At 41.6% G+C, this 22,005-nt stretch overlaps 1 protein-coding gene across 1 annotated transcript in view; it reads right to left on the reverse strand.

Moving 5' to 3' along the window:
• Nucleotides 1-17,466, reverse strand: part of KHDRBS2 (KH RNA binding domain containing, signal transduction associated 2) — a gene marked incomplete at both ends in the record, with an annotated part of 384,824 nt that extends 367,358 nt beyond the window's left edge. The window contains one exon of the mRNA XM_081998222.1: nt 17,376-17,466. Within this exon, the coding sequence (XP_081854348.1) occupies nt 17,376-17,466 (91 nt within the window). The remainder of the gene's footprint in view (nt 1-17,375) is intronic.
• Nucleotides 17,467-22,005: the final 4,539 nt, after the last annotated feature.

The raw sequence follows: 22,005 nt of genomic DNA on the forward strand, positions 1-22,005 counted from the left end.
TAGTAACACTGAAAGTTTAAATTTTTGAAATTATACCCCCCAATAATGAATTAATGAACAATGATGGTGAAAAATTATCCAAAACTTCACATCTTGGAAAGTGATCAGCTCAAAAACACTTTAGCCTTTCAAAATCTAAAATCACTTTGATATCACTGGCAGCACGCTGCGCAAACTGTCGTTGAAGGCAGAAGCAATATAATGCAGATACTCTCCGCAGTTTCAGAGTTAAGAGAACTTGCTTTTACTAAGCAGTATTGTGTTATTCAGCAAAATTTTATCAGTGATAAACCATAATAGAAGAATTATTTAATCTTTAATCTTAGGGATACGATATCATTATTTAATATTATTTTTGTTAAGCTTTGGGAAAGGCTTTGTTGTGATATTAAAAAAAAAAAAAAGAGAGAGTTAAAATTTTGTTTTCCTCTGCTCTACCTGTTGACAGAGACCCCAGAAGTCACCTGTGCAACAGAATCAGGAGTCAAGAATGTATTTTTGGAGACCACTGAAGAAACCATGTCATTTTCTATCGAGTAGCAAATAGAAAAAAACATGCCAAAAATACCTTATTTACTTCTCATTCACTGTATTTTCTATCCAAATTCCACTACTCGATAGAATGTTCCCTGATGGTCAGCTGTTTGAGGCAGCCCATATCACAATGCAGTTTAAAAAAAACAGTAAAATAACGCACTTAACACTGACTAATATAGGACCACAATACTGCAAATTTGAGTGTGGTGCATCTGTACTGCAATCCACAATATTCAGATGACTGCATATTGTACAGTGCAATCCCCTTATGACCACATTCTGAACCTATAACAGTATTGTTAGATTTAGAATAGTCCAATTTAGAAAAGCCTTAGTCTACCTAATAAATTTTCTAACATCTAATATAATATCTAATATTCTAATATATCTAATCATTATTAACTATGCACAGAAGAAAAAAAATGCTACGTCCTGTAAGTTACCCTTGATCATTCTATTCCATTCTTTTCTCCTGGTGTCTAGTACAACTTGTTAGGAGGAGATTCCTTCTTCTTCCATAAAAAGCAGTTAAAACAATAAAGAAATATAGTAAAGAAAGAATCACAAAGAAAGAGATCATTATAATAGATTTCAAAAAAAAGCTTTCCTTATAGCCTTGAACCTTAGAAGGAATTTTTGCCTACACATTCACACCTATGGAAGGTTGAGGCCCTTGGGAGTAATGTATGTGATAACAAGCAAGACACCTGCTCCTCTGCAACCAAGTAGCTACGTTACAGAATGAAAGGTTTACTCAAAAGCAATGGGGTAACAGCTAAACCCTTTATCTTGTGTGAAAAAAGAGGGCTTAACCAAAAGAAAAGGAAATAAACTGGCGCTCAGGAGATCTATGAGCAGTTCCTAGTCTGATCACAGATTTCCACTATGAACTTGTGCAAGTAATTTAATCTCTCAGTGCTTCAACTCTTCATCTCTAAAATTCCAATTCCTATTTCTATTTAATTTGTCAAAGAACATGCATGACAAATGCCTATATAGATGCACAGATAAGCGCAGTGGTATGCCTGTATTTAAGAACTGCAACTGTCCAAAACAAAAAAATGTGATATATATACTGGCCACAAAACAACACCAGGGCCCTAGAGGAACACCTTTGTTCCTTTCCTAATATTTTAGCCAAACTGAGGACTAGTCTATAGTTTCTGCAAACTTGTAATGATCTAAAAAAAACCCTTTAGTAGCATTTAGTTGCAATTCATATATTTTGTATCTGAATGTGTAAACATTTATCTCTGTTTTGCTGACAGAAAAATTGTCCCAACACAAATGGCGTAATAATCATAAAATGATTTGTGTTGGAAGGGATCTTTCAAGATGATCTAGTCTAACCCCCTTGACATAGGCAGGGACATCTTTCACCAGACCAGGTTGCTCAAAGCCCTGTCCAACCTGACCTTGAACACTTCCAGGGATGTGGCATCCACAGCTTCTACGGGCAACCTGTTCCAGTGCCTCATCAACCTCACTGTAAAAAATGTGTTCCTTCTGTCCAATCTGAATGTATCCTCTTCCAGGTTTAAACCTCTGCCCCCTGTCCTGGAATTACTGGCTCTGCTAAAAAGCCTGTCCCCATCTTTCTTATAAGTCTCCTTTAAGGACTGTAAAGTTATGATAACGTGTCCCCGGAGCCTTCTCTTCTCCAGGCTCAACAACCCCAATTCTCTGAGCCTGTCCATACAGGAGAGGTGTTCCATCCCTCTGGTCATTTTGGCGGCCTCCTCTGGACCCTCTCCAACAGGTCCACGTCTTTGCTGTGCTGAGGGCTCCAGAGCTGGACGCAGGACCCCAGGTGGGGTCTCACCAGAGCAGAGTAGAGGGGCAGAATCCCCTCCCTCGACCTGCTGGCCACACTGCTTTGGATGCAGCCCAGGATGCAGTTGTCCTTCTGAGCTGTGAGCACACATTGCTGGCTCATGTCCAGCTTTTCATCCACTAGTACCCCAAGTTCTTCTCCTCAGGGCTGCTGTCAACTCCTTCATCACACAGTCTGCATTGATATTGTCCTGACCCAGGTGCAGGACTTTGCATGTGGCATAATGCCTGATGCCCATGTGGAAGTATAAAATTGTTTGCTAAATTGATACAGAATTTTTATGAACACATTAAAAAAAAATCAGAATAGCAAAGTGGAGATTTTGTAAAGAAACACATAATATGGAAAGTTTTGTATTCTTAAAGTTAGACTTTGGCAGAGGGGGTGGGAACATTTAAGGTAGCTGTAATCAAAATTCATTCAAAGTAAGAATTTGTCTGAGATGACGTGTATATCACAATAACTTCTGTAATTTATTCACATTTAAGCTTGAGCTCAGGAAAGTAACAAAATACCCTCAAAGCAAAACAACCAAAACATTCAAGTGTGGCTCAATTTATTTTCCCTGACAAACTATTGTGGACTAGCAAAAAAAGTACAGATTACACCTACTTTTTGTTATTCTGACCTTAAAAAGAACAAAAACTTGTATTAAATACTGCAGTATGAAAAATGCAAAACAGTTCAAACACTCAAATCCAAGCAGAAAACTAGCCTTAGCAAAGCAGGAAAAATCACTCTTAAGTGTGATTGAAATTTAGCATTTTGCTCTACAGCTCAATTTTTCTTTAAAAAAATAGTACTGTTAAATTCTATTCTCAGTGTATAGGCAGCCTGAACAGAATCCTCACAGAAAGCCAAGAGCTACTTGGGACAGCAATTTAGCATATATTAACCATTTAGCTCTGGAGTCCTGATTCAGTTTTTAGCACAGTCTTTCTTCATGCACAAACCCTACAGATGCTGCTAAAATGTCCAACTGTAAGCTTCTTCCTTACTGCACTGGATTGACATCTGACAAACTTGACACAACAGATACTCAATAACCAGCTTTTCACTGACTTTCCTCCTCAAGAATTCTAGTGCATCTTTTAGAAAAGGTTAAGTTTTTTCCTATTAGTTTTACCAGGAAACTTCAGGTTTTCTTATCTTCTCTTCTGAGCTAAGCAACATCTGAACTCAATATTTTTATTTGACATTTATTATCTTCTTAAATACTGTCATACATAATTCCACCAATCCTAGGCTCTAAGAGAACTCAGTGCTTTCTATAGTGTGAGAAGAATATCAAACAATTTTGAAGTAGGCTTTTTTCCCTTAAAATGTCAGTGAGGTCATAGCCCTCAACACCCATCTTCATAAGCTCCTAACATTTTTAATAGTCTTCATTTAACTCAAACAAAGGAGAGAAAACATGAAGCTTCTAGAAATAAGGAAGAATACTAAACTCCAGTTATATTTTTCTACACTGTTTAAAAGAAGACTGATAATGTAGAACAATGTGAATATTATCTAAGGATGAAGAACACGTTTTTCAACAGTAGGAAGACTAACCATCACAGGGTAAGAGAGAAACTGAAATTCCCATCTGGGGAAAGATGCTCAGAAAAAGACTGTTTGAAGACTTAGTATTAGGTTTCAATGAAACAGCTTCAATTTGGCACATAAACACATCCAGCCACTTTGGACTGTAGCTACAAGAAGGTGCTCTATAGAAAAAACAAAACTCTCATGGGAGGAGATCAGAGGTTAAATAAAAAGACCATGGAACTTGCAACCATGCTTGTGCCTTGTTGAGGCAAACAACCACCCAAGGTACGAGACGTCCACTGAAGTCTCCCAGGAAGATCCATTTTTATGAGGCTGAGGACAATAAAATTTATCTAAACTACACAAATCCCCAAAGACTTGGAACATCCCTGGAAAGAGTCGGAGAGCTGGGTTAAGACTTGAGAAGCAAAGGTAGGATGTTCAGGAGAAAAATTAACACGGTAAAATGAACAGAGTTCACACTAAGAAAGAGGCAATAATTAGGCTGTGTGCCCAAGACAAACAGAAAGGTATAAAGTTGCCTTGGGATGGTGAACTGTGTAAGAAAATCCCACCTCAGCCAGCCATCTGAAGCAACCAATGATGACCACACCTGTCCAAAGCACATTAACAAGCAAATCTAAATATGGAGTAATTAGAAAAGAAATTATGTAGTGAAACAATCTCCATCTTCTACCTATTGTGGAATAAACATGACCAAAATGACCACACGACATCTTACAGAGTACTGAAATAGCCCACCTAAAACAGTTTAAGGGCCAACAGCTTCTATATTTTGGGTGTAAAGAAAATGACCTGTTACTCTACATAAAGAGGATTCAATAGGAGACACAAATATCAACCTAGACGTTCTCATGGCAGTTTGAGCTAAAAGTAACTATAAATCAGTCTGGAAGGACCTGGCAGTTACAATTCTTCAGAACTTGAGGAAAAACACAGTGGAGCAAAATCCATAAATAATGTGGTTTCACATAAAATTCCCACTGACAGTGTTACTGAAGAGAAGAATGCTTATCACAAGATGGCTGGCAGAATAAATTTTCACATGCTACATTAAGGTAAAGCATTAAGGCCAAGCACTTTAAGGACTTCAGGTAAAGCCCTCAGTACAAAAGAAAATTTTGGTCCAAGTTTCCAATTTCTCCAAAAAAAGCCAAAAGAAATATATGAACATCACCATGATTACAGATTCTGAAACATATATTGAAATTTATCAAACTAATATTTGTATTGAGGAAACCACTGAGGCTTGTAGCCCATGTCAAAGATATAGTTAAACGGAAGGAAAAAACCCTTATTGTTGTCATATGAAAGTTCATCTCTCTGGAATGCCATGGGCAAAATTTTGATTATGTTGATGCAGGGGGGGAGGCAGGAGAAATCAAACTGTAAAGCTCTTTTTTCTAGATTATTGTTCTCCCTTTCATGAAATAACCTAATGAGAAGATGCCATGACATGTAATATTACCCTGCATATCAATTCTATTAGTTTACTAATCTGCTGTATCTGATGTAAGATGTTCTGTTGTAAGACATAGTTCAGTGATTCTGTTTAACCAATGTATAGGGAAGTATGGCTTAAGACAGATCGCAAATAATGAATATCCAACTTTAAAAAATTTTAAAAATAATGTTAAAATAGAAATATGCCTCTTAAAATGGTTCTGAAGTCTGATTCTGATCCATAGCCAATACTGTTGAAGAATGGTACAAATCATAACAAAATGTCAGCAGGTAACAATTCAACAAAAATTGTTAGCAGTAAGACTCACACTGACAGAAACTCGTGCAGGAATCTATCCCCAGGATTTTAATTTATATAAGGAAAGAAAAGCGAATTAACACCTCAATCTGACTTGGAATGCTAGATGTGGTCAATATTTCATTTAAGTCAAACTGCTTAAGTCTATCCTTTGGAACCTGGGAGCAAGTCCCAGCTCTGGTCTTCATCCAGCTCAATGCTGGGAGAAGACTACACCACACAGCATCGCTTCTCTCTATGCCAATCTTTGTCTCCTTGGGAAACAGAAGCATGTGAGAGGGAAGAGAGAATTGAACACTATACTCCAAGAGGTAAGCTGACTTACACAACCGGGGGAAATAAAACTGCAGGGCTTACACTGGAATACATCTGCCTCACAAAAGAGGCGCAAGGAGCACGTATCTACACATGTCAATGCTAGCAATAGGAAGACAAACATTTTACCTGAGATTTCAGTTAGGTCACACGTTTCATGTCTCCAACAGCTAGAGTACAGTCTGCTAAGCAATATGTGGGAAAAAAAAAATCTTATTGCAATGTATCTTTTTCTAATTTTCACTCTAGTTCTTTGTTTTAAAACAGTAAACGAACCTGAATTACCCTTTACTACTGCAAGTGGTAAAGTTAGCCAGAAAAGCCTTACAGTAAATAAATTGTAACATAGCCTTCCAATGTTTTATAAAATGTGCATATGTTTTAATTACATACTTACTACATAAGATAAAATTAGCTTTCATTGAAACTTAAATGACCCAATTAGAGTCATTCCTATTGTTTTATTCTACCATGCAATTCAGTAATATGCAAAAACTGATAGTATAGCAAAGCAATCTTACCTCAGAATTGCCTGTCCCCTTTTTAACCCAATGCTTTATACAATCTTTTTACTATTTGCAGTTTGAGGATGGTTTTGTGATCTCAGAATTTTTTGTTTCAGTTTATGGATAGCACAGAAGTTAGTTTTAAAAACATAGGACAGTTTGCTGCTTGTGAATTGGTGATCACACCACTATGAAGGCTGCTGCTCTGTACTCAGCTGCAGACTCCACAACTGAATGCTTTCTCAATATAATCACAGCATATAAAACCTTTTCTCTGTGACACCCCATAAGGCTGGATAAACTGTTCACTATCATCTCATCCTTCCCCTAAGAAATTATTAATTCTAGGCATGGTAGTACTTATGAACTTTGAGCCACATTTCTGGCAGAAGATTAATTATATTTAATTTGGGGGTTACATCAGAATGTTTGTGAATTCCAGCACCCAAGTAAGTTTACCTCTATGGATGCAAGACATACAGGAGTCACCATTTCTGGAACAGGCAGCCTTGAGGGACCTGGACAAGCTAAAGAAGTGGGCCCATGTGAACCTCACGAGGTTCAACAAGGCCAAGTGCAAGGTCCTGAACCTGGGTCGGGGCAACCCCCGGTATCACTACAGGCTGAGAGATGAAGGGATCGAGAGCAGCTCTGCTGAGAAGGACTTGGGGGTACTGGTGGGTGAAAAGCTGGACATGAGCCAGCAATGTGCGCTCCCAGCCCAGAAGGCCAACTGCATCCTGGGCTGGGAACAACAACAGGCTGGGAGGGGACACAGCCAGGACCTGTGGCACAGACCCAGGCTGGCCCTGCTTCCCTGGAGGTGGCTGAACACCTGCCTGCCCATGGGGAGTGGTGAATGGACTCCTTGTTTTGCTTTGCTTGTGTGCGCAGCTTCTGGATTCCCTGTTAAACTGTCTTTATCTCAACCCGCGAGTTTTCTCACTTTTACTCTTCTGATTCTCTCCCCCATCCCACCATGGGGGAGCGAGCGAGCAGCTGCGTGGGGCTTAGTTGCCGGCTGGGGTTAAACTACAACACGAGGGCCTATAAGAAAGATGGGGACAGACTTTTTAGTAGGGCCTGTTGCGATAGGACAAGGGCTAATGGTTTTAAACTAAAAGAGGATAAATTTAGACTGGTTGGAAGGACAACATTTTTGCCAATGAGGGGGGTGAAACACTGGCACGAGTTGCCCAGAGAGGTGGTAGATGCCCCATCTCTGGAAACATTCCAGGTCAGGCTGGACGGGGCTCTGAGCAACCTGATCTGGTTGAAGATGTCCCTGCTCATTGCAGGGGAGTTGAACTGGATGACCTTTAAAGGTCCTTTCCAACCCAAATTATTCTATGATTCTATAAAGTATGTGTCACAACAAGAATACCGTCTTCTTTTCAAAGGAGCATTAGTGATGTTACACTGAATTATCCATGCACTGGGGTATAATCAAATGATGGAAGTGAAGATTTTTCCATAAGGTAGTGTACAACTCTACTGCTATTGTATTAAATATATCACTTTTTTTTAAGGTAAGAAAAAAAAAAAATATATACACACAGTAACTATTGCAGCAAGCAAAGAACAAACCAATCACCCCAGTAACAAGAGCAACACAGCATCTGGAGAAGGCCCAAAAAACAAAACAGAATAAATTACAGGACATTCTGCAATCGTGTATTTACAGAGACAGAATGATCTTCTTGTTAAATAGGAGCATGTAGGATCAGGAAAAAAAAGAGTCCACATAATGTAAGAACTGATCATGGCAGATAACCTGCCAATGGCTTTTGAACAAAACAATAAATGGATATATAATTAATAAATTTACCTTGATCTACAAGTATGAGGAAGAAGTTCTTTCAAATTTTAAAATGTGCCAAAGTAAAGCCCACCAGTTTGCATACAAATATTAGTGAAATAATTGCAAACACATACCTCTGGGAAGGCTAAATCTATTGATAGCTCTACAGTCCTATGGATACACCAGGATAATAAGCATCATTTACCAAAATTATCTGTTCAACAGGAAAATGGAGAGTTATCTAAAGACAGGGAGAGAGAAAGGTCTCTTGGAATTGTCCTTCACTTTATCATTCCTTAATTTACCCTTCCAATGTCAACAGAAAAGCCAGTAAGTCACTTAAGAGTTTGATGCTGCTCATTTCAGCAGAACTGGGGAAAAATCAGTTTAAGTTGTAAATTGGAAAGTCAGGGAGCCAGCTTCATAGCTGCAGCAAATCCTAAGTATTTAGGAAAAATAAAGTTTCACTTTTTCACCAGCGAGAGCTCACACTCTGACCCCAGTACAAACCACAGACAACATCAAGAAGTTCTTACCACAATCTCAAAAAAGACAAAATGCAAGAAACAAATTTGCTTAGAAATATTAAGAAAAATCAGGAATAGGAGCCCACATTATCAGAAATACAGAGCATAAAAACTTACGCTCTGAGAGGTAAGAAGGTAACTAAGTTTTTCAACACCAAAAAGCCATTTTCAAAACACACACACAGTCCCTGATTTGACAGCAAGTTCTTTAACTTCAAGCATTTGAAAGAGAGCTTTGAGAAGTACATTTGAATCCTAGGGAGCATTTAACCAGGGGAATATCCCAAGAGGGGATTTGTTTTCTTTCTCCAGTGCTCACGCCTCCTAGGACAGCTATTCCTCCTCTAATTTGCAGTGCTGCTCTGCAGAAGTTGACCAATTACGAGCCAGGGACTTCGATCCCTACTTTTGTTTTTGCTGAAGACATACCTGCCTTCACCAGTTAGCAAATCTAAACTGCTTCTAATATAAAAGAAGTAGAATTCTTTTCCTTCCAGATCCAAAGCAGAGCTAAAAGGAAGAATGCAGATTTTTAATAAATCTTTTACAGATAAGCATGAAGTATTACTTTTTCCAATAGCTACATCAATTCCCAGAATTCAAAGTATTTTATAAATCAAAAGCTTTTGAGGTTTACATCTTTCAGTGTAACCTTTACAACAAGAAATAGATGCTACAGTCTGATGAACACTTCATCAGGTGCAGAGAAATTCAAAGGCAGCAGTGACCTGCTCTGTGTTTTTTAGGCTTTGGATCATGCTAACCCAAGAAGAACAAACAGCAATGCCCATTGCCAGCAAAGCGTTTGAAGTTTTAAAGTTGTGTTTGGTTATATCACATGCAGCCATATATGTCCATCAAAACTTTGCATTATCTTATGTAAATGTGGATGATCTTCAATATTACCATATTAGCATTATTAGGAGTTTCACTTGATAATCTTTTTATTATTCAAACTAAAAAATTCCATTTTAACAGCAAAACTTGAGGAATCAGGATAAATTATTCCAGGAGGGTTTATTTTGGGGGTGGAGGTTTTTAATGTGCTGAAAGTCTCAGATAATTTTTCTTCATAGTTTTTATTAGTTCCAGTCCTTTTTAGGATAAGAAAACAGCTGTACCGATTTCCAGCAGGATTCTAATTAAAATACGACAGGATTTACAGAGGACTGTAATAACCAGGATTATTTTTGCCTGCAAATATAAGAAGAATAATTTTGTATTAAAAGTAGTAAGAATAATACACATTTCTTACAAAGCTCTTTTCACTTGGAGATCTACAAAGATTTGAATGAAATTCTACATCTTACAGAAGGAAGTTTTAGAAGGTATTCATTGAAGGTATACAGTACAAGGAAGAAACAAGTCAAAACTCCACGTACTATGCACATCAGGCCTTGACCAGTGTCAAGGTTTTTCATTTCTCTGGTCAGACAGCATAGCCCTTACTTGTTTACACACCCAAAGATTACACTCTAGCATCATTAAAGCTCCCTACTTAACATACTTCATTTTAAAAACTGTCTGCTGCCTCACTTATTCTGATACAGTGTGCTGATATTCCTAACCCTGTGCTACAATACCCACCCAAGGACTGAAAAATGCAAGGTGAACAAGAGATGAATGCATACTTTACCTTGCTTAGGCAGGATCAGCCTGCAAACCAGCATATTTTTTTCTGTCATTCATGCTTCATTAACACCTCAAATTCTTGAAGGAAAACACTGTTCTTATTATTTATTTATTCTCAAAAGTTTCTAAAAGAAAAATGTATATTCTGAGGTCAGCCGTGAGGACACTAAATTTTCCTTTAAATTCAGCAGTTTGCGGGAGAAAAGAGATTTAAATTGAAACAGTCAAATACTGCTTGTTTTTAAAAAGGCACTCTTACCATGAACTGAAGTACCAGATAACTGCAGTGACCCTGCAGGTCAAGACGACACTTTCATCTAGGCAGTACATTTATCCTACGGTACAGCTGCAAGGTGCAGAAAAGCATAATGTATTGCTATTTTAATAAAGCTTGGAGAAGAACTATTAAAGAGCTACATTTATGCTTTCTGAAATAAGACCGAACACAGCTCACACTTGGAGCTTGAAACCAGTGTCCTCAGATGTCATGGAGGAACCGTTTTACGGCTTTGCTTGGTGGGCTAGGTAGATGTTCAGCCATTCTTAGGAGTCTTGTGCACTGGTCACTACCGATCATACCAGATTTTATAGACTGTTAAATAGCCCAGCATGCTACAGCAAATCTGGTTGTCAGTATATATTTGTCTGCATATCGCTTAAAGGAGAAAAGCATGCATCCAACACACACGAATCTGATGTATCTGTTGGGCCAGGCTAGCCCTTTCCCAGAAGGTGCTAGGATATGAAGCTCTCTTTTGGCATGCGGAGCCCAATCATGCCACCTCCTGGTTAGGAATGGTCACTCTACTCTACTCATTACGCAGGTGTTCTGCGCTTGGGAAGTTAACAGTTGACTGGGATTTTCTACTCAGCTATCCAGCTATTCTGCATTCTCCTGGTACTGTCTGCAAAAATTATCAATTTTTCCAAATCTTTGAGTTTAAAAACATCTACTTTGAGGCATAAAGGAGGAGAGATGGATGATTACAGTAGGTGCTCCCTGAATGAATACACAGAGGAGACTAAGTATGAAAGAAATTTACTGAAAGAATTCCCAGGACAAATAAAAACCACTCTTCTTCCAAGGAAAACATTCACCGTGCCAAAAGCCAGTGCACTCTGTGTTGATGAGGCTACGGCCATCTCAGCAAATGCCTTTGACCTTCCCTTAAATCGTTGGTACCAAATTCTGCTATTTGCACTGAATTGAGCCTTAAGCAGCTCCACCAATTCAGATAGCACCATTTAAAGAATGAAGCACTATTTTATTTATTTTTCTTTTTTTACACAAGGGTATCAGAATCTAACCTCCAGTTATTGAATTTATATTGTTCCCTCTTTTCAAGAGAATTTACTGTCTTTCAAAGCACGTGTTTTCTAAGATCACAGATCAAATGGTCCTAAGCTGCTTCAGATGTCTGAAAGAGATATTTTTTTATTATTTATCTTTTTTAATCACATCTGTCTTTTTCTTCCTCCTCTTAAGGAAGCCTAGCCTTTATGATTAACAACTTAGGGTCAATATAAACACTTACAAAGGCTGCTTTGTTAAACTCATTCTAACATTTTATATTATTTTGTTTTTCCTAAATCTGGTTATTGCCTGTGATTCATCTGCATTACACTCTGCAAGGCAAAAGCACTTCCTCGATTACAAGCAGACACCATGTTGTGACACCACAATTAAAAAAAAAATAAATCTATTGACCTTTAAAAAAAACCCACACCATTAAAAAAAGCAAAACTCATCACTCAGTTCTAAAACCTGCAGTACATTCTGCAGATTTTCATGATTACAAAGACATTAGCTGCCTCAGTCAATATATTATATTTGTATAAGGACTGCATGATGGCCCACTAATGGCAATAGAAAGATTCCCATTAACTTGTAGTGAGTTTTGAACCAAGTCTGTAACATTGTAAAAATCATAAGTACCTTGTATTCATCTAGAGTTTGCACGCTTTTTTTATTGAAAAAGATCCAAATGACAGATATATAAACCTGCCTTCCAATGAAACCTAGATATCTAAAACGCATGCTATAAACATTAGTGTGTTCCCTGAGTCAATCTTCCATTTATTTACACTAGAGTTCTTGGGACAGCAAAGTAAACAATGATTAATACAAACTATTTTGTGAACACAGATTTCTTCTCACCTGATGTAAACATCAGGAAAAAACCAAACAATAAGCAGAAAAATGAGAGCTCAGAGATTAATATTAATGTATGAAGTTACATTAACATTTTACATTAATCTTACTTGAATCCAAAGACTTGTTTAGACAGAGTAAACTAATAAATTTGTAAATATATTCTCACAAGTAGTTTTCAATGGAAAATTTGATAAAAATTTAAAAGTATTAGAGACCTGACTTCTAGCAGGTCACAGGCTTGACCAACAGCCTTTCACATCTTGGGTTAAGGATATGATTGTCATATTCCATATCGTCTAGACAAATAATTTTCATATAGCAACCTTAGTATTGCCCTAGGTTTTCAATAGAAACATACACTTATGAATGAAATCTGCCTTACTATATAAAAACCAAATGAATCTCCAAGAGTCCAGAGAAATCCAAAATCCACATAAGACAATATATTGGTTGAAATCCTGAACATAAGACAAAATGAATTTGCATTACATCAACAGTTTTCAGATTAGCTAGAACAATTATTGCAGGCTTGTATGAAAGACTATACTAATGCTCATTGAGCATAAAGGCTAAGTAATTATATACCTTTGGAGTAATCATGCCCTGTCCTACAAGGAGCTTTATGACACTGAGCTATATGAGTTTAACTGACAAGACTGGAGGTTTAACAAACTCATGCTATGCCACGTGGAATAATTTAAAGACTTAACTCCAGATTAAAGTTAAAGGCCTGATTCTCATTGCCTTCAGAATGCCAATTGAAAGACTGAGGTCAATTGTACTGTCATTACATAGAGAGAAATTAGCTACCTCATTACCCAAGTAATGCTGATATTTCCATGGGGAGAGATGCTCGCTCTTTGGCCGGCTCTTTCCAATAGGTCTTTTTTCTTTATGTTCATAACAGAAAACACATAGCTGGCTTTAATAAGATACTATGCAAAGATATACGCATGCATGTAAAAAATACATGCACAAATATAAAATTTAGACATGTATTTGTATAATTAGTATATAGACAAAATTTGTATATAGACAATCAGCTGACACTTTAGCTCATTAAAAATAACACTGATATAAACCAAGTTTTGAACTACCAAACAGTTCCAGCCGGTTGTGGCTTTCTATGTCATCCACACCTTCACAGATGAAGTCACACACTTCTTTTTATATTCATAATCATAATCATCTTATACAAAGCAATAAATATTTACATACATGCAAAAATAACACACATAAGCAGCTCATTAGCTTCCATGGTAGGAAGTAGCACTAGAACAGAGAGGCTCTCAATTCTCACCGGAGCTTTAGAGTGTGCTGTGGCAGAAGCACAAGTTGGGTACAAAACGTACTGCTCACACACTCTTCATTTTTCACCTGACCAAGCATTATCTGACCTCATACATTGATTAAGATTTCTCCTTACTAGAAGCAGTACAATCTTACCTAAGAAAATAACTACTGTAACCATTTTACAAGAAAATCATTTAAAACTAGCCATGAAACCATGTGATTCTGACAGCTCTTATAACAGCCCAATACACAGAAAAAATTCAGTTAATACAGAATCTCCAATGGATGGAGATTTGCCTATTCTTTAGTGTTCAGCTACCTATTACAATTAAAAGAGGTCTTTTGTTTTCATGGCTGACTGGATTATATTACCAGAATAAATATGTTCTGGATTTTGCAGAAGTTTGAGTAAACTAATACAGACTGAGGTAAATATCACCAACCATTCACATTTCACAAGTTCTTTTAATAGATGACTTATAAATGGCTTTTCCATTTCTAATAGCGTAATAATCATGTAGGAGCTATTTCTATATGAAACAGGTAATGACTCAGGGGGAAATAAAGTATCTTCTGATTAAGGCACTAGATTAGTCATTTAGAGACTGGGTTCATTTTCACAATCCACCACAGATTCCCTCTGTGATTGTTAGAGAAATTATTGGGTTTATGCCTTCACACTGTGTATCTAAGAAGCACTAGTATGTTTTTCCTCACCTTTCTTTGTGGTGTTTGGTAAGTATACAAATTCTCTGCCACAGGAAGCATCCCTTTTCTGTGGGTTTCACCACATATCGCACCATGGAGGCTCTAACCCAGATAAGAACTAAAGTAAATAATTTCTATTCATCCCTCAGTGGTTGAAGGGCAAATAGCTACTGATTCAAGTATGCATCTGACACAGGTCAGCCTGTAGGACACAGACCTACATATTAAAAACATAACTAATTTGTTGTTTTTAAAATAAAACACAAACAAACAAAAATCAAGGAAAAAAACCACACAAAATGGGAAAAACATGGGGTCTTATCTTTACAGTAGATCCAGTGTCATAAATTGAAACTACTTCTGGAATGCTTACCACTCATATGCCCTTCTGCAGTTTCACACAGCAGCGTGTCTCTTCCCAACCTCAGGTTCCAGCAATTGACATGAAAAATCACAGCACTTTCCAGTCAGAGCGAATGCTTGAGACTCTCGACTCTGAAGCAAAACCCTTCAAATCTACACTTATGCATTTTATACAAAATCTACTGGCAATCAGAAAAGCTTAGTATAGCATAAAAATAACACCTGGCTGCTATTGTTATGTACATAGCAGATCATACAATGTAAAGAACAGAAATCCAGAGTCTGGAAGCATCGCTTCATCACTGACATATCCTAGAAATACAGTATTGCAGAGATCCTTGCACTACTATCCCACGTTCTTCTGGCACCCCAAAAAAAATTTCTGGCAGTTCTATACATTTTCTTTCTATGCACCCCCAACAGCAACCAGAGCATTAATTCTTGTTTCCTTAGGTAGTTATACTCTTACCTTGATGACAGTGTTTTAACAGTCATCATATGTTACACTCTAAAACAAATCTCTAGAAAGCTTGACAGATGGTGTTTTGAAGGATAATGCCAGGTATCTGGTGTGAATCTGACATTAGCATTCCCTACAGACAACTCACCTTCATCTTTTAAAAATCCACTAAAATAGATGTAGTCCTAGTTATACTAAGAAGGAATGAGAAGACTAATAATTTATCCAATCTCATAGTTGCCCAAAATGCAATTTATGTATGGACTTGATGCCTGGAAACACTTATATTATTCTCCCTTTTTTAACTTTACTTTGCACGCTTTTGATTATGTCCTTCATGCCTTTTCTTTCTCTCCCGTGCACAGGCGCACACTCTCAGTAGATACCTCCCCCCTCTGGGAAAGGGCCGAACTGCAAGGTACAAAAAACATCCCTCTAAGAAATAAGGACTTTGCTCGTCGTATGTTTGTCAGGAAAACAAGTAAAAAGTAGCATGGCTGCCTCTTCAGCAGCAAGGTAGTGATAACACAAGCATACTAAATGTGTCGGTGCTCATAGTGAATTTCCAAGCTATCAAACAAGACCACCATAACAAAACCTGGACTCAGTATCTTCATTCACAATCAATAAAACATAGACTAAGAACAGATAACATAAAGACTGCTGACAGAGAAGGACACTTACTGCTAGCATTCTAAGTTTTAATCAGTTATGGTTGTCCTTATGGCATAATGGAACTTTGGAAATTATTCACTGCCTGTGAATTTGAGTTTATTTGAATTTGTGACTCTCTCAAGGGCCTGACCATAGGTTTCCTTGCCTTCGTGTCATTTAAGGGCTTGATAGGTTGTCTTGATTTATGCATCGTTCTTTACTACTTTGTTTTGAAATTAGGTTCCAAGTTTAACAGGGATTTTTAAAATGAGTATTATATGTCTCAGAAGAAACAGAAGTATAAGGGGAGCTTAATGGATTACGCTGCTGCAAAAGTTGAAATGCCGCACCACAAGGCCTGCACTCAATAACTATATGAGCAGTTACTGAAAAAGAGACTAAATTAAAAACTTTTTAAAGAATCTCCAGTTGAACTAGTTCAACCAAAGTAAGGAAAGCAGAGTGAATTACAATGAACAACAAAATGTTCCGAGCAGTGTGCTGTGGATCACCATACAAATCCGAGAGAAAAATCACCGTGTCCTGGATGAAACGGTGTCATGAAACTGAGAATCCACATCCAATCGGTGCCTGACAGTGCATCGTCAACTAAAACAGTGCCACGATAACGGCGCAGTACCGTTACCCTATAGGCGCGATTTACCGAAGCACGGGAAAGACGGTACAGCGAGCTTAACGGGAAACCAGCACCTGCCCCGGTGTGAATGAGGGCGGGGGCGCGGAGACCCGCCGGCAGAGCCTAACCACCCGCGGCAGAGGCGGTGCGTCCGAACCGACAGCGGCCGACGGGCACTCCCCGAGGCGGGGGCGAAGGCCGACACCCGCCGACAGCCGAAGCAGCGGCGGCCGCAGCCGGGCGCCTCTCCGGCGGGCTCCCTCGGCGCGGGGTCCGGGGGAGTCTCTGGGACACACCAGCCCCACGAACAGCCGCTACCCGGCCCCGGCAAAGGGCCACGCGCGGCGCTCCGCGCCTCCACACGTCCACGCGCGGCCAAGTCCTCACTCGGCAGAGCGGGCGCCCCGCTGGCCCCTTCCCAGCCGCCAAGGCTGTGTGGGAGCGCGGCCGCGCCGCCGCACGGCCCGGCCTCACGCCCGCCCGGAGACCTGCGTTCCCTCGCTGGCGCCCCTCCGGGGTCGCCGAGCGCCGACCCGGGGGGCGGCCGCCGCCCCGCGGAGCTCCGCGGGCTCTGGGAGCGGCGGGGCGGCGGCGCCCCGCGGCGGCCGTTGGGCCGCGGCGGGCGGGAGCGGAGCCTTACCGTCGGCCAGGAGGCGCATCGCGTGAACAAAGGAGGGATCCAGGCTGTCCTTCTCTGCCATCAGCTCGGGCAGGTACTTCTCCTGCTCCATCGCCCCGGGGCCGCGGCGCCTGGGCACGCCGAGGCGGGCTGCGCGGGCGACGGCTCGCTCCGCGCCTCCGGTCCCCTGCTCGGCGCCCGCCCCCCTCGGCGCCCCGCGGCTGGCAGGTGCGCCGCGCCGCGCCGGCCGCCACTCCCGCCGCGGGGCGGGGCGGGGCGGGGCGCTGCCCTCGGCGGCCCCGGCACCGCCTCCGCCTTCCCCTCGCGCCGCGCGGGGGCGGGGCCGTGCGCGGGTCGGCGCGTGCCGCTCTCCGCGCGCCTCGCGCTGCCCTTCCTCCCCGCTGCCCCTCCCCCCCCCCGCCCCGGCCAGTGAGAGACCCTGCCCCAACGGCGGCCTTAACCAGGGAGGCGGGGCGAAGCGCTCCCCGCCCCCGGCCCTGCCATTGGTGGGTGCGCCCGGCCAGGCGGGGGCCCCCGCGGGAGACTCGCCGCGCCATTGGCTGTCGCCAGGCGGGGCGGGGGGCGCGCGTGAAGGAGAGCGTGTTTGTGTGCGTGTGCGCGTGTGTGTGAGTGTGTGTGTGTGAGTGCCTGTCTCCGTGTGTCGGTGCCTGTGTGCCGGTGGGAGCGTGCGCACGGGCGGGGTGTGTGCGCGCGCGTTCCTGGTTTTGTACGTGTAAGTGCATGCGTGTGCGTGCACGTGTCTCTGTGTCACCGTGTCACTGCGTGTCTGCGTGTGACTCTTGTCTGTGCCCGTGGGGCGGTGGCTGTGGGAGCGCGAGTGTTGCGGTGTATGCGACACTCGTGCGTGGGAGTGGGGTGTGCGGGGGTGTGTCGCGCCTCTGTGTGTGTGTTGTGTTGGCGTGTGAGTTTGGGTGTTGCCTCTGTCTATAAGAGTGTGCGCGTGGGTTTGTGCCCGTGTGCCTGCGTATGCACGCGTGTCCCAGTGAGCGTCTATGCGTGTGCACGCCTGTGTCTCTGCGTGGGCCTCTGTGCCAGTGCACGCGGGCGCGTGCTGTGTCCGTGTGTCTCCGCCGGTGCGCGACTGTGTGTCGGCGCGTGCCAGCGGCTGTGTCGCGGCTGCCCCTGCACCGTCACCGGCCGTGGCCGCGCGTGTGCGGCCGTGGCCGTGTCTCTGTGCGTGGCCGTGTGCCCGTTGTCCCTCCGTCCCTGCGTGCGCGCGTGCCGCTCCCTAAGCCCCGCCCCCCGCCTGCCGCGCCCCGCCCCCCGCTTGCCGCGCCCCGCCCCTCATCTTCCCTCCCCGCCCCTCCCCTCCCGGTCGCCGGGCGCTGTCCGCGGTGCTGAAGCCGCGGGGGGGTGCAAGGCGGCGCCGCTGCCCGCCGCTGCCCGCCGCTGCCCGCTCCCCTCCCGCCCCGGTGCCTTCGCCGAGCTCCGCCGCGCTCCCCGTGGTCCTCGGCCCGCCAGCTCTCCGTGGGAGGTGCCCTGCTAACGGGGTGCGGCTTCAGCGGCGTGGCGGTGCCGGAGCTGCGAGTCAGCATCTCCCCTGAGGGTGTGAGCAGAGCATCAGCAGTCAGGCACGGCTGCTTAAACAGTGCGCTGAAAATGTCTGCCCCTGGCTGCTGTGCACAGCTGGAGAGAGCGCAGGAGGTGCCCCGAGGGGAAGGGTCGATCTCTGCCGAGGAATGCCATGCTGCACCTCCGGGAGCTGCTCTCTCCAGCTCCCACGGCTCCACATTACAGGATTAAAGCTATTATGCAATTAAAGTGTCTACGGCTGGAGTAAATACAATTGATTTTAATTAGAATCTAGCTTTAAGTATACATTTACTGCAGGTTATATTTATCCAGGATTTTCCCCCAACAGACAATTTAGTAACGTGCTTTGTTTTTAGGAGTAAACAAAAGGTGCTTAACTCATCTTAGCCGTTAAAACTTCAATTGTGGGACCCCAAGACCGAGCAACCTACCACACAGCATGGTGTGCTATGCTCAATCTCTATGTGAAATTCTTGCTTAGTACTTACCACTACGACTACTAACTTAGTATTTATGCTAATGAAATAGATAGTTGCTGCAATAATACACTTGTAAATCGCCTACTACTGTTTATCTCAAGATCCTTTTGTTGTGGTGTTTAGAATTTTCTTTTTTTTTTTTCTTTTGGCAGAAGATGAAGGAATGAGGAAAGGTAAAAATCAAGACAAAAGCTCTGTAAGGGCATCCACGAGGTTTTGAAGACATTGTACAGCCGTTGCATAAAAATTTGGTTTGTGATGTTTTTGAAATGCATGCAGGCAACCTTTATGCAATTTCCACTCAGTGTGCAGGTAATATAGGTGTTTACAAGAATACGTAGAGAATGTCAGTGGCCAATGTGCTATTATTCTATAATATTTCCCCAGTGGAAGCAGGAGGATAAAATACCTGATAATGAACTTCCCTGCTGAGATAGAGTAGGAGCAGGAAAACACTGCGATTTTAGAAAACTTGTGAAACATTTAAGTAGCAGAGAGGACTGACAGCAGAACTAAAAGGTTTAATTGGCAATCAGCTTTACTACAGACTGGGTGTGGGGATAAAGAGAATGCATAAGTCCTCCTTTTAAAAAAATAAATAAAACAAAGAGAAGCATAGAACCATGATATTTTATTAATAATTTACCTTTACTCAATTTACCGCACGAATGGTTCTTCTTCTTTCCCAGTTAACAGTGTAGCAAGAAATGGCATACTGTTTGCAATACAGCTCAGGACTACCTTACTTGAGAGATCACCTATGCCTTCAGATCATACTTCTGCGGTTCTGTTCATCAGAGTTACTCAGGCTGGTGCCCCTCAGTTCAGAAAGAGAGAAGGCTGGTGATAGATGTATTCTCCTAAAGCACCTTCAAGGCGAATCAAAGCCATCTGCACTCGGAAGCAGTCCTGGTCTGGTAGCCTGCAAAACATACCATATGTTAATGTATACGGAAAATGAGTTTTGGGAGCTTTCCATCTGGGGTGCTGGAACAATAATGTTACTTTAGTCTGTTTAAATGTACTTAACCTACCTAAATCATAGGAAGCTTTGATTTAAACACCTTTATGTTTATTAAACAGTGGCAAGTGCTACATTCGTCAAACTAATTTTTTCTGGTCAGAAGAGTGGAGAGCAGGTTTGCTTGCACATCTTTTTACAGCAAAGGGGACAGAGACAAGTTTCCTGTAAGTTCATTTTTCTAAAGTTATAAAGTTAAATTGACTTTCAGTGATACTTAGGCTGAAAAGCCATTCAGATGCTTTTTTGAATTTTACCTTATACCTCATTAAAGAAAAAAAAAGGCATTAAAATCTGCCAGACAGGAAATATAGACCTCTAATGACATCAAGCATGACTTCATTGCTAGTTGGAGATCAATTTTTTTTTCACAGCTACTAAAAACCAAAGACACATTTTACAACTTTTTAGTTTGAAGAATCAAGCCAAATTAAAGTTTATCTGTGCTATATTTTATTACTAAGTCTGATATTGAAGTGGATCACAGCATACCAGATTATAGCTTATTTGAAGATAGAACAGGTAAAGATCATTATGGGTTTTTCCAGTGTCAGCTAAATATACGTGTATTATCCTGTAGCACTGAAGTCAAAAGGCAGCAGCAGCAAACAATTCCAGGAAAATCTCCAAACTTTCCAAGTGCTTATTTAAAAATTATGAAATCTTTTGAGACTATGCAGTAGAATGAATGGTCAGTGTAAGCACAATGACAATGAATTACCGTTCTGGCACATCACATTAAAGTCAATATTATAATTTAAATCTGTACAGTTATCTATGTGTGTGTGAGTACACCTAGGACCTCATACACCAAAGAACAATTTTACCAAGAGTTTTCAATTTCAAAAATTCCATTTGCTTTCAAAATTCTTCTCTGTTTCACTTGCTTTAGCAATGTGTAAGGGTTATCTGATTCCTGAATGGACTACAGATGAGGATGAAAAAACTAGGGAGTTTCTCCTATCGTCTATGTTAACCTTATCCTTCCCTTAAAGTGGAAGCACAATTGATGATATAAGGAATAAAGAAGCAGCAATACACGTGCAAGAAAGAGGAAATGTCCCCACCTTCACTTCAGTTTATTTAATTCCTTCTTGGGAGACTGTCTGTATTCAGACTCCATCTGATCTCTGCACCCTGGCCTGTGGGTACTGGTCCTTGGACCATGTGGCTTCACTGTTAATGGGGCACCTGAACACGCACAAGCTGTGAAAGCAAAGCTTGTTTCCATGTAATGACACTGGGATTATGTATTAGGCTTTGGCCAGTGGTGGGTCTGGCTGGAACTGGCTGTGCCCCCTCCTCACAGAGGCCACCCCTGCAGCCCCCCGCACTGCCGACACCATACCACATAATGCAGAAGGGAAGTGTGCATCAGCAAGTACACAAGTCACTGTAGGTCACCTTCAGACTACCCCGGGCACAACAAACGACTCAGCTGTGTGGTCCAACTCACAGCTGATTGATCTCTGTGGCAAGTTCCTGATTTCAGTAGAGCTTTGATCTCTTTGGTCATACAAGTGGATAAACACGGATTTTCTTAAAGAGAGACAAGTCATACCGATTAGTCTTTAGTCTATATTAGTATATAATCAAC

Source organism: Phaethon aethereus (assembly GCF_964289735.1).
Source record: "Phaethon aethereus genome assembly, chromosome: 3".
Lineage (NCBI taxonomy): Eukaryota > Metazoa > Chordata > Aves > Phaethontiformes > Phaethontidae > Phaethon > Phaethon aethereus.